This window comes from Vidua chalybeata, chromosome 8 (assembly GCF_026979565.1).
Source record: "Vidua chalybeata isolate OUT-0048 chromosome 8, bVidCha1 merged haplotype, whole genome shotgun sequence".
In the NCBI taxonomy this organism is placed as follows: domain Eukaryota; kingdom Metazoa; phylum Chordata; class Aves; order Passeriformes; family Viduidae; genus Vidua; species Vidua chalybeata.
Window position 1 is genome coordinate 6,927,713 of NC_071537.1, and position 13,421 is coordinate 6,941,133.

The following is a 13,421-nucleotide window of genomic DNA, read 5'->3' on the forward strand; positions in this document are numbered from 1 at the left end:
ATTGACACAGAAAAGAAGCTTGTAAACAAACAGCTGCTAAGAAACAAAAAGCACAGAGAGAATACCTGAAGTGGTTAAAGGGGATAATCAACAAGTAGACTGCATTAACACTTTTTTTTCTTTTATGCAACACTTACACCTAATACCTGAATGTGGCTACTGTAGAACATTGCTTACCTCCTTCACAAAAGAATAATCTTTATTTGTAGTCTGTGATTCACAGTGCTGGGAGCTGAGGCTCTTCTCTTCATCTGAGTAAGGAAATAGATGGAATGTTAGCCCTGTGCCACAGGAGGAGGGGACAGAGGAATGTCACACAGCCACAGGCCTGGGCAGCAGCCCCTGTGTGAGGTCTGTCTGCAGCTACAGAGTCTGTCCTGGGCCATTTCATGTGACTTTTAACATTTGTGTGTTGTGTTTGCTTACAGCCAGAAACACCAAAGCCCTCTGAAAGTGCAATGAAAGAACTAAAAGGGATTCTGGTAAGAGGAAACTTTCATATTATATTTCATTTTCTTCTCATTGTGCTGACAGGGCCTTCTGTGTAAACTTCTGCATTTTGGGTTGAAGCCATAGAAGCAAATTCCCCAGTTCCACCTTTGACTTTGGTTTGACTTAAGGATGTAAGCTAGGAGAATTTGTTTTTGCACTCTTCTCTGGGTTTGTGTGCTCCTGCCACTAGAGGGGATTTTGTGGTCTGTGTCTGCCATAGATTCTTTGGAAACTTTCCAAATGCTCACAGTGGGGATGCTTAGGGATGGAGAGGCAGCTGAGTATCTGTACCTAGTCCAAAGTAAAGCCCCTGGACTGCACATACAGTGGATGGAGAGTTGTCCCCATCAACTGGTCTCTTTACTGTGGCAGCAGATTTCTTGTTAGCATAGGTGAAGTTTACATAAAGCAATAGCTCTGCTCTGTCTGCATTTACATGTGGAAAAAATGGATTCTGAATAGCTGTCCATGTAACCCCTTATCACAAAATAAAAACATTAGGCAAGTTTGGCCCAGCTGAGAGCAATGTGCTCCTGTTGTGTCCTTTACTCAAGGCATTGCTCATTGCTGCTTTTGCCCAAGAGCTAAAATTGTATCAGTCAGAAGGAGCTGTAGTTCTTGCTCCCTGACTTCTATAACCCTGAAACTTTTGAAGTGCCACTTTGGCATATCAGATGAAATTCTGCCAGTATTGAAGCAAAATGCTTCACTTCCACTCTACAGAAGGTGAAACTAATCATTCTCATCATCCTGTGGTGAAACAGCCTGTGCAAAAACCAGTTCAGTGGTGTTTTGGGGTTGCAAGACAGTACAGCAGACTGTAGCCACAGCCTATGCTGTGATTTAAAATCACCAGTGATGTGTTAAAGTTGCTGTTCTCCAGTCATGTGAAAGCAGGGGAAGAAGGGAAGAAATGGTCTAGAGAGTCACCAGACCCAAATGCTGAGCCCTAATTAGAGGGACACTTAATTAAATGTATCAGTAAATAGGAAAGAAGTAAAATTAAACACTAAGACTGTGCTTTAAGCAGGATTCCATGATTACAGGAATAGTGGGATGTGGTGTTCTGTTTGCAGCAGTGAGGGTTGGACAGGGCTATCCTGCCCAGGGTCCTTTCATTTTTTAATAGCTGTTTTTATTTCTTCAGCACTGTGTCACTGACATCAGGGGACACTTGACTGTGCACTCAGAGGGAGCAGGGAGAAACTGCAGGCACTGCACTCCTGTGTCAGGCTCGTTGATTTTGAGCCTTTCAGGGTATTTGCAGTGCAAGACAAACTGCATAAAATGCAGCTCCAGTCTATTCTTGAGAGCAGTGATTATGCACAGTCAGACAACAAACATGGGGGTGGAATGTGATGGAGTAAACATTTGTTGTTACCATGCTAATTATGCATTTTGTGTAGACCTCCATATAATTGTTACAAACAAAACACATATATGTGGTGCAAATTCCAGAGTTTGAGTGACTCCCTTTTTTAAGTTGCTTTTGTACACATACATTTGTACAGATCTGGAGCATACTACTAATGAATAACCTGCTCAGTTAAATTCCAAATTGTTTTGAAAGAAAATTTTTTAACTTTTAGGCAGGAGTGAAGAATTAAGAGCTTCTTTGCAGGGCTCCTGAAAATAGCACAGCTTTTGCAACTTGCAGGCCTATTTCCTTTTTCCTTGGGTATTTCTGGTCAAAAGTTATGTGTTTATGAACAAAATATGTCAAGAGATTGTTATTTATGGTCTGGAAAAATGCTGTATGAGTCTGACATGTTTAGGAAGGCTGAATAAACAAGATTTATGGGAAGACTCAGAGGGAGAATGAAATAGTATATGGGTACCAAATTTCCAGTTGCATTATAAGCATTTTGGGCAAATTTTACAATCAAGTAGGTTGTGATCCAACAACTGATTGTTGTGAGTTGGGAAATGCATGCAGTAAGCACTAAATGCATGTTTAAATATCCGTAGGCAAGTTTGTGAGGTTTCAGGCATGGCTTAAAGTCTCTTTTTCTCCCACTTTAAGAAAAGTGCTCCTGGACTTGCAGCTTCACCGATACCACATGCTAGCCTTGGCATAAGGCAGTAATAGCATTTATTTATGTTCTATATGTATAAAAAACTGTTTCAGCTTGAGATCTAACTCTGTGTAAAAGAGAAACCTTGAAGTATAAAGACATAGGGTCAGGTTAATGGCAGATCAGCTACATTATAGGATATAATATGCTGCAGTTGTAGCTGATAAATACTGACTTCTGCAGGTACATGTATACACCAGGATGCACAACGCAGGACCATGCTAAAATATAAAACCCACTGGAGCAGTAAAAGATGAATCTTTTGCTTTTTGTTAAAAGAGGTTAATTACGGGCATAGTAACTCCCTAGCAGTTTCTTAAGATCCTTCACATGTTAAGATGGAGGAAGTTGGGAGTTTCCCTCAAACATCAGAATTTGTTCATCAGTGGCAGGGCCAGGGCATCTCTTTTCAGCCTGATCCCAACCTCCCAATGTGTAGTGAGTGTGGTTTATCCCTACATCATGAATCCAGGTACGAGTGGGATGGTGAGTGGATCCCAGCTGCTCCTGTTGTACCCATGGGAGAGCTTGGCACGCTGCTCTGGAACTGCAGTGTGGAAGATTCTGAAGTTGTGCACATGAGCTGCTTGGCATAATCTGTCCTCAGAGAGTTTCACGTGCCTTTCTCTTGCTGTAGGAAACACTGAATAAATCCACCAGTTCCCGAAGCTTGAAGTCCCTTGAGACAGACAGTGGTGAAACAGAGCTGGAACGAGTCCTGCGGCGCCGGAAAGTGACCACTGACCAGGACAGCGGCAGTAAGTGCTGCACTTCAGGAGTCCTCTTCCTCTCCCTGCATTAAGGGACTCCTGAAGCTTTACATTCTCTTCCAGACCACTGCCATTGCAGCCATTATGAAGAACTTGACCTTCTTCTACAGTAACTCCCTTCCCTGTCTCACCTATTGCTTTTCATCCCATTTTTGCCAAGAGATGCTGCTGTCAGGATTTTCTGCACACACAGACACATACACTCAGATTGCTCTTTCCATCCTGGAGAGCTCAGATGTTATTGCTGGAGTTACTGCTTGAACCTCTTGTGAAAATACTCTTGAAAGTAGTCCTAGCCAGAGAAATGAGATTTAGGACAGGTGATTTGAATTAACCTCCTCTGCAGACCAGGCGTCTCCAGTTTTTACGCTGTTCTTTTCTGTCATCTTCTGTAAGAAACTGTTGATGTTCTACTTGGCTACAAACACAATTTGTGCAAGTGTAAGTCCATGCCATAGTTGGTGCAGGTGTGGCTGGTTTGAATGTCACTGTAGTTTTGTCTTGGACTTTGCAGACAGCTCCCTGACTCCTCAGGATTAAGAGCAGGTTTCTCTGCAGTCAGGCTGGGAGAGCACAAAGCTGTGCCTGCGTAGGGCTGTGTGGGCAGCAGGACTTACCCCCTCCAGAAGGCAGGAGGATCAACACAGCAAGTGCTGCCTGTGGCACAAGAAAGGAAAAACCTCAGTGGGGAGAGCAGGAGCTGCAAATGCAGTATTTTTATATTCTCTTGCACTGGATGCTGTTCGTTAAAATTCCATTTTGATTTCTGCAGTTAGCTTGAATTCTGCTCTGCTCTTGTGTTGTTTCTAGGCCAATCTGGGCAACAGAAGCATTAAACTTTCTTTGGATTTTAGGTCCCACTGGAATCTTGGCCACATCAGAATCAAAGTCTCTGCCTGTGCTGGGTTCAGGAGCCAGCGCCCCACAGGCAGCACTGAACAAGAAAGATGTGGAGACAGATTTCACTTCCAAAGTACCCAACTCAGGTCCTGTCCCCAACCAGCCTAAGGGTGCTACAGGCTCCAAGCCTACTTTACAGTAAGTAGAATATGGATTTCTAGATATATTGTAGTACAAGATGCGTTTAGCTGGGGTGTTTGGAAAGTGATTTAATATCAGTTTTGGTTAACAAGATACATGTACAGTCTGCAGCTGTTTACCACTGACTCCCCAAATAATTTGCAATCTCACGTGAAAGGAGAAATTAAATTCTCTTCAGTAAAGTTCTTCTCCTCTAATACCTGTGAACATTCTTAAAAAAAAACGTTCATTTTCTCTGCCAAAAAAAAAACCCTCAAGAGATTTTGAAGAATAACAAGGTTAAGAGTTTTTTCCATATCCTGAAGAGGGATGATAGTTATATTGTTAACTCTTGATTAAAAGTAGTTCTGGCAAATACTTTAAAAAACACAATCATGTGAGTCATTTTGGTCTATATGCTGGTGTGCAGGGCAGTTTCTGTTGAACCAAAACAACTCCTGACTATTACTCTTAAAAATTTGTTGGTAAAAATTTTGAATTACCTTGAAATCTCAAGTTTTTTTTAAAAAAAAGTGCTGTGTTTGCACAGATGGGCAGCAGAATCTTTCATTACAGCAAATTGAAGACCTGAAACCAGCATCAGAGTTAAACCTACTTCAGCAATATTTATTTCAGATTCCCTGGAGGATTGGTTTGTTCTCCAGCAATACCAGGCTCCTTTTGCAATAAGGCTGTGCACTTACTTCTGTTGCTTTGCCAGGTTGCTTGTCAGTTTGTCATTTCAAGAAAAGGAGAGACATGAGACAAATCAGATTGGCAAAACAATGTAGTTATGGCTAATTAAACTTCTGATTTCCTGCTCTGTCAGTTAGAAAATACCACCAGTACCAATTCTAGCAAGTCTCCATTGCTTTGTTCAGAGGAGGAAGTCATGACAAATGAGCTGAATATTCAGTTTGCATCTGTTTTTTATGAACTGATACTTCACTCTTATGCAGGTACTTTCATCATTTATTTTTGAGTGGATAAAGAACCCAATTTCCTTTTGTGCTCTACAGTTGTATTTAATTCCCACAGAGAATTAAAAGCAGAATGCCATTTTCAATCATATATATTTTCCCCTTTTATTTCTTTTAAGTATCCTTAGAAGAAAAATTATCTTCATTTTAATTTAATCAGAAAGATGACGATATTTTCTGCAGTTGTTTAGGTATGAATAATGCCATTGCATTTTCTTGAACGCCTACCCTTGACAGAAAGGTGAGGTTGTTCCTGAAAATTGTGTTTGTAGTTTGTGGATTTCTGTGATTTTGAACAAACCAGAAAATACAAGCAACTCCTGCCACCTTTTGTATACCTTTATTCCACCAAACTAAGTGGAAATTGCATTTACAAGAAAGGAAATGAAATAATTGCAGGCCCCAAGGTCTTGCAGAATGCGTGGTGAATTGACTGTGGAAAGGATCTTGTGTTGACAGTCACAGTTGTTATGTGTTATAAAAGCATATGTGAAGCTCAATTTATTTCTCAGCTTGCCTATTCAGTGACATCCCGAAAGACACATTTCACTTTAATTTATCTGTTTAAAGCATTAAAACAAATGTGGTGGGCCAGAGTCCTTAGTGCTGCAGGGCTTCCTTGCACTGAGTCACTGGTGTAAACCTGCTTAATTGGGAACACTCATCCTTGGGGATGGATTTCCAGCGAGAGAGGAGGTGCTGGGGCTCTCCTACCCTTGTGTGGCCAGGCTGGCAGGAGGAGCAGGGATAACCTGCAGGCCTCACACCACGTTACAGAGCAATTGCTTTGCTTTGCTTTTCTTTTTCTTCTCTCTCCTGGGTGCTGTGTACAGCAGAGGTTGGTAGAAGCAGCCTCCAGACTCTGAGGTGTGAAAGCACTGTTGGAAGCAGGGCTCCTTGGGAGCAGGCAGCAGAGGGGAGTTCATCTGGCCAGCAGGTCTGACAATTCAGCTCTGTAATTAGGCACTTTTCTGGGCTGCCCTGCAAGCAGCTTTGGATCAGCAGAACACTTCTGAAGCAAATCTCACTATTGTCTGCATTTGCTATGCTTTGATTTGTAATCTGGAGTGCCCTTAGTGCATCCTGGATTCATTGCATGAGTGAAGCTAAACCAGGGCATGTGATCCATCCATGGTTTTGGATGTCCTGGGGGGCCACACAGTGAATCACCCTGAGCTCTGCAGCAGGGGCTGCTTCCCTCCACACTCTGCTCCTGTTGCACCACTCCATTCCCTGAAGGAGCCTGTGTTAACTGGACAAACAGTGCCCTGCCTGGACTGGCTACCCTGCATGAGAAATCCTCTTCTCCTTATTCCCACCTGAGGTTGAAGGATGGAATCATTTGCAATTCCTTGAAATCTAACCAAGGTGTGACTTCTTAATCTGTTTGCAGCAGCTGAGCAAACCTTTCCCATCACAGGGGAGCACTGCATGCCTCATAATTGCCAGGTGTCTCTTGCAGGGCAGGGTTTATTCTTTTTTCTTCACCTAGATTTTAATGTAGAGCGTGCTATAGAAAACCTGAGTTTAGAACCCCTAGGTGAGGTGTTATTTCAGTGCAAGGAGATGGTTTGGAATGTGTGAAATTTTGCTGAGGTGGTGCTTAGAAGGGAGACGTCAGTAATGTGTGTCCTGTAGAGAAACTGAGGCCTCACCTCAGTGTGCAGGTAACTTCCTCTGCAGATCTCTTCCACAGTATTTAACCCAGCATGAGTGTAATTCTGGGGCAATTGCATAGAAGAGGTGACAATTCACTTTTCTTGGCAGCAAAGCGAGTTTCCGTGACCCCCTGCAGTGTGTAGGCACAGAAGGGAAAGGTGTGTCTGGCTCTGCCCCTGGGTTTTTGGTTGTTTGGTGAGGTTTTTTTTCCAGCACTGGTAAACATTGTGTTTCTGGGGTGCAGAGTTCTCTGCTGACAGAGTGCACTATAGAGAGGGTTAGTCTTAATCTGATGATTTTATACAATTAAAGGATTTGTCCTCCCTCTCCCAGCTGTAATCTTAGTACCCCAAATCATCTACCAGCTCTGCAGGGAGCAGCTCAGCCTCAGCTGGAATGAACTGCAAAGGTTTTCCAGTGCAGCTTGAACATGGGAAATTTAGTTTAAACAACAGATGAAGAAAACAATGGGATGTTCTGGAAGTTGGAGGTCTCCTCAGTTTTAACTGTTTTAAAAGCTACTGAGGCATTTTTCTTAGCTTGTACTCTTTGTGTGCCCTCTCAGTGCAGGCAGAAGCTCTCCAAGATTGTTCCTTTAAGTAAATTTTCTGATCTTTTTGAGCTTTTCCAAAAGAAGCACCAGAAAGAGGGAACAATCTCCATGCTAAAGATTGTCTGCAGTTCTGTCCTGCTGGCTGCTATGCTGACCACCTTTGTACTCAGCTGGGTTTAGCAGGGGGGTTCTGAAATGGAGAAGGTTTTTTGCACTTCCTTCACAGATGTCTGGTCTTGCAGGTAGCACTGGTACTTCAGTAGGGAACAGAGGGCTAATTCACCAGTGTCTCTGTTTATATTCCCTGTACTCACTGCTGGACAAATACTGGTAGTGCTGTGATGGAACTCTTTGTTCATCTCAGCCTTTCAAAACTTGGAATTGGTGTGTTTTTACTGTTGCTCAGTATTAGCCTGTGCTCTTCTGGTTTATTCTCCTACCTTGTTAAGAATTCTGAAATAATAGACATATATGCAGTTTTTGCTTTTATTCTCAATGAATACTGACATAAAATTCTGTTTTCTAATGGATACATATTACAATGATTTTACAATGATTTCATGAATAGAACACCAACCCAGGTTAAATAATTCTAATATTACCAAGAGTCTAATATTACCAAAGGAAACAAAGAAAATCCAAGTCTCAGTTGACAATCTGATCCTTAGTTTGTCCTTTTGTACTCCTACTGTAAATTTTATGCAAAGGTCACAGCAGTGCTACATCACAGGCTTTAGTAACCCTTTAGTATTTACACCTTCTGTAGGTTCTGTAACTGTATAAACAGAACAGATTGCTTCTGATAATCTTACATAACAAAGCATGGAATGTTGCATATCCCATAGAATTAATCTCAAATGCATTTATCATCTAAATCCATATTTCACGGTGCATATTTGATGTGTTTAATCATAAAAAAATGCATGCAGAATTGTGAGCAACTGTGTGTGAATGAGTACAATAGAGCTAGGGTCTCAATTTCTGGTTTAAATATATAGCTGGACAAATAACAAGAATATTGGTAACAGCATTAACAATCTCATTGAAGGAAGAGCTTTGCACAGAACGAAATGCAAATACCTTGACTGGACAAAATTGAGTTTTCCAGAACTGTGGCAAACTCTGTCTTTGCTCGTTGCTTTTCCCAGCTTTATTTGTACGAGTAGATGCTGTTTTTGAAAAGGAGCACCAAAATTATGTTCATTCTTCACACTGAAACATTCTGCTCTTGGCAAACTGTTGAAAGTAAGCTGTGAATAACTGATAAATAGGGTTAATAATTTTTAACAATGCCTCAGCTGTAACAGCAGCATTGTCAGGCTGCTGCTGCACCAGTGTGAAGGATTTGAAGAAGGCAATACTGGTACAACAAAGTCGGATAGTAATTCTTATTTTTATGCTGCAAACACTGATTTAATCACCGGTTTTCTCCATTAAACTACTTTATATCGACATCTTTCATTTTTCTGTCCTTTGAAGGTGGTAAATATGATTGCCATTTTATCCATTTTTGTTATAAATGAAACAGACTTCAGAGCGTTTGGCTGTGCATCAGTTGTTGGAATGCTGCCATACACTAATGCAGACTCCCCACTGTGAGCCCAGTGAAGAATTATACTTTGATTCACCAGATTGTATTAAATAGTCCAGCTGTTGGGATTTGAAAGATAGTTACCTCCAAAGTGAAATAAAAATGAACTTGGCATTTATGGCTTTGACCATTTTTATAGTGTTGGGCAATCAGCTTTTCAAAAGTAGCACTTTTTAAAATAACCCTCTTCTGGTTACACTGCTTTAAAAAGTTTAATTTGCTGTAACGTTCAAAATACCCCACCTTGTATTTTTCTGGAATGATTGACAACTTTTGCATAAAATAAGCATTATTTTCCTTTTGAAATCACTAGCTTCTGATGATAATCAAATGAGTCTGAAACTGTATCTATTAGTGCCAATTTCTGCATTAATTAACTTATACCAAAATTCTAATGTTAGAGACAATTCTTGTAATTAAAGCTTGAACAGGGAATTTCATTTGTTCTATCCAGTGCTGCAGCAGCAAGCTGAGTAAATTTTTTCTGAAATGGAAAGTGCAGCAACTGTTGTTTCTGTGATTATTTTTTGGTTTTAACCTGTTCATTTACTCTCTCCCCATCAGGTGGGAGCTGGTGCAGTCCCCACCCAGTGTTCTAATTGTTGAGTGGGGTGACCTCTTTCTTCTTTGTCATTTTCTTTAGGACAAAGACTGTCACAATAAAGGGCAGTTCATGGCAAATGGATCCTGTAGCTGAATTTCTTCTCTGGCCTCCAGTTATTCTACCTTTTCCTCTCAAGGGTGTTACCTTACCAGAATGGAAGATTGTTCCTTAAAAATAATCATGAAAATTTAGAGGAATAAAAAGGAAAAGCAGAGAGAAAAAAAAAGGCTCTGGACAAGCCTACAGTGCATGTAGGACCTTGCCAGCTTGAGGGATTTCATCACCTGCCCAGTTTGGACTCTGGGTGTGGGCTGTGCATCCATAGTGGCCTGTAAGGCCGAGCCTAAGGATGGGCCAGTGCAGTGCAGCTGCCATCCCTGAGCCTGCCCAGCTCCGAGCCCACAGCCCCTGGGCTGGTAGCTCTGGGGAGCTCAAACTCAGGGGGGCTCAAGCTCTGGGCTCAGGCTCTGGGGGGCTCAGGCTTTGGGGGCTCAGGCTGTGGGGGGCTCAGGCTGTGGGGGGCTCAGGCTCTGGGGGCTCAGGCTCTGGGGGGCTCAGGCTTTGGGGGCTCAGGCTTTGGGGGCTCAGGCTTTGGGGGCTCAGGCTCTGGGGGGCTCAGGCTTTGGGGGCTCAGGCTTTGGGGGCTCAGGCTTTGGGGGCTCAGGCTTTGGGGGGTTCAGGCTTTGGGGGCTCAGGCTCTGGGGGGTTCAGGCTCTGGGGGGCTCAGGCTTTGGGGGCTCAGGCTCTGGGGGGCTCGCCCTCTGGAAGGCAAAGGCTCAGGGGGCTCAGGGGGCTCAGGCTCTGGGGGATGAGGCTTTGGGAGCTCAATCTCTGGGCGATCAGGCTCTGAGGAGCTCGGGCTCTGGAAGGATCAGGCTCTGGGACTCAGGCTCTGGAATGCAGGGTGCAGGAGGCACAAGCCTGTGCTCTCAGGCTCTCTGTGTGCCCACCCAGCAGGGTTAAGGTGGCAGTGGGAACACCCCAATGTGCCACTTGTTCAGGTCGAGCAGTCCCGGTGTTTGCCATGTTCTCTGCTGGTGCATTCCAGCTAATCTAAGGATTTGCCTGCGTGTTTTCAACACCAGTACAAAGCTTCTGAATACACACAAGTGCTTTTAGTGTTTATAGGCTGATGCCAGCTTTGACAAATAACCCAGGTGTCTCTGACCTTTCCTTCCTCCCTGGTCAGAGGCTTTTTATCCACACGAATCCCTGCACTGCAAACTATGGTGGCGTAACTCCATTTCTGCAGCACAGAGCGTGGGTCAAACACCCTTGATAGTTCAGCAAAGCCAGTAGGTGAATTTCCAGAAATCATCAGCGCTTGCTCCCAGGGAGACCAGCAGCAGCCAAGGGAACACTTGGTTACGCTGTGTCTCAGTCATGCAGTGCAGCCCCCAGGCAGGTGGCTCTGGGATGGAGGTGTGGAGAAGCCATTTTTCAGTGCCTTGTGAGTTCATTTTTCATCTTCCATGCCTGGCTTAACAAATGATCCAGAAGGGGTTTGGAATGTGACTGTTGCATTTTGTGCACTGCTATCTGTACATAACAGCTGTTAAATCCATAAATCTATTTATTAGCTTAGCAGACCTGTCTTGGTCATATGTGCTACTAATAGAAATGCTTTTCTGTGTTTTTATGCTCTTCTGCATATGTGAACTGTCATTTGTATTTATATATTTATTCTTTTTCTTCTAGATCAACTAGTCACACAGAATTGACAAGAAAAGCTTCTAGCAGCGAAAAAGAGACAGAATCTGTGGTAGTTTTAGATCCTGTGTCCACCAGTGGGGATCAAATGTCTGAAAATGCCCTGAACCAGAATAAAGTGAAAGAAGAAAAAAGCAAGCCACTGCATAAAGAAACTAATGTTGGGAAAATAAAAGAAACAGATAGTTCTAGCTGTTAATTGTTACTCTGCAAGGCTGTAACTTTTGGGAATCATTATCTGGACATGTGAATTGCTTAGGTGTGTTACTAGGGGCCACGGTCTGTACTCCAGACAGAAATATTACAGATTTAAATGGTCTTTTGTATGCAGCTTTTGTTACATGCACTGAAGTGTTAAAATAACTGTGTGTCACTCAAAATCCCTTTCCCATTTTAATTTTGCAGGTTTGGTTATTAATTTCTTAGATAGTGTCAGTTACCTTTAAAAATGGATTTAAAGAGGCTTTTTTAACTCTTCTTTTATTGAGAAGATGCCTTGTTGAAGGTCTGTTCCAAAGCTTGCCAGAAGCATCTTGCATCCCTCTTGAGCTGGACAGGTTTGGGTTAGACCCTGTAAGTGATTACACCCTCACCAGCTTCAGTATGGGGGTGTTACTAATTATTAATAAAAATGTGTTTAGACACATTGCTCTAAAAATGTTTTGATACCCGCTTAAACCAAGATCTTGTTGGTCCCCTGCCTGCTGTCCCCACACAGGGAAGAAATGAAAAGCACAAGCACAACCCTTCTGTCTCAGATTGTCAGGGGACAGAGACTGAAATGCAGAGGCAGTGCAGCATCTCATTCTGGTACCAAGATTTTTGGCAGTGATAGCCAGAGTCAGGGGTTTGTGGGCTGGGACTGGTGCTCTCATCTGGGTTAAAAGCTTTGCAAAGGAGGACTTGCTCCTGGCTTTTGTTTTAATGTTACACAGCAGCTTTTGGAATTGCTGCAGTTGGAGTCTGCTTTTACTGCTGCACAAAAATACCTTGCCTTAGGCTCTAGTGGGTATGGGCTGCATTTGGGATTCGTTCGAGGACTGCAAGTTATTGGGCATCATCGACATCCTGAGAACTCCCAGCTGAAAGCTCACAGTGCTAACAAACGAGCCCTTGCTTTGAACCTGGCACACACTGGTGGCATTCATTTCTTTATTAGGTGACACTTCAGGTGTCTGTATTTGATAACACAAATCCCAGTTTCCCTCAGCCCTTATTTCCTATGACAGTGGTGAGATAGGAACATCATTGATTTGCTCCACTGCCAATTCACATTCCATTGTAGTCTCTTTAAATTCAACACAGTTTCTCATTCTTTTATAATGAACAAATGGAATCAGGGATTTACCTAAAGATTGGTGTAACTGAAATTGGGTGGGCACGTACTTGAATGCACTTGGATTCTTTTTTATTTAATTATTTGAAACAGTGATAGTATTGAAGGATGAATGTTCTGAGTTTGTTGGTTTGGCTCTGCATGCAACTGTCTGGTGCTTTTCCTAAAAATAAATGATAGTAATGAGTGTGGTGGTTTCACATCTACTTTGGTGGTTTTTGCATGTTTGCTACGAAAAGCTTGGACTTGATCTAATGACTGAATTACATACAGTTCATAAACTTGCGGAAATTTGTCTCTCATTGATATTTTCAATTCTTGGGGGCAGTTGGTTCTGGTTGTTAATTTTTTATTTAGTTGTCTGTTACACTGAACTTAAAATGCAAAATTTCATATATGTATTTTTTCCTCAAATTATTGCTGCTGTATTATATGTTCAGATTTGCAAATTATGCAAAACCCAGAAGTTTTTCAAGAAGCATTTCTTTTACTTAAACTGTTTTGTTACCTAGAACATAAATTATTTCTTCAACTTTTCATTGTTGCTTATTAAAAAGACTCCTGACAAGTTTCCCAGACCTTGTGGAATTGACTTGTTACTCACTGCTGCCAGCTGGAGCAGGCTTCCTAT

At 42.4% G+C, this 13,421-nt stretch overlaps 1 protein-coding gene across 3 annotated transcripts in view; it reads left to right on the plus strand.

Moving 5' to 3' along the window:
* Positions 1-13,368, plus strand: part of SHTN1 (shootin 1) — a 55,026-nt gene extending 41,658 nt beyond the window's left edge. For all 3 annotated transcript variants that reach the window (XM_053949366.1, XM_053949367.1, XM_053949368.1), the window contains 4 exons: positions 429-482; positions 3,205-3,325; positions 4,192-4,375; positions 11,443-13,368. In XM_053949366.1, the coding sequence (XP_053805341.1) occupies positions 429-482; positions 3,205-3,325; positions 4,192-4,375; positions 11,443-11,653 (570 nt within the window). In that variant the 3' untranslated portion in view covers positions 11,654-13,368. The remainder of the gene's footprint in view (positions 1-428; positions 483-3,204; positions 3,326-4,191; positions 4,376-11,442) is intronic.
* Positions 13,369-13,421: the final 53 nt, after the last annotated feature.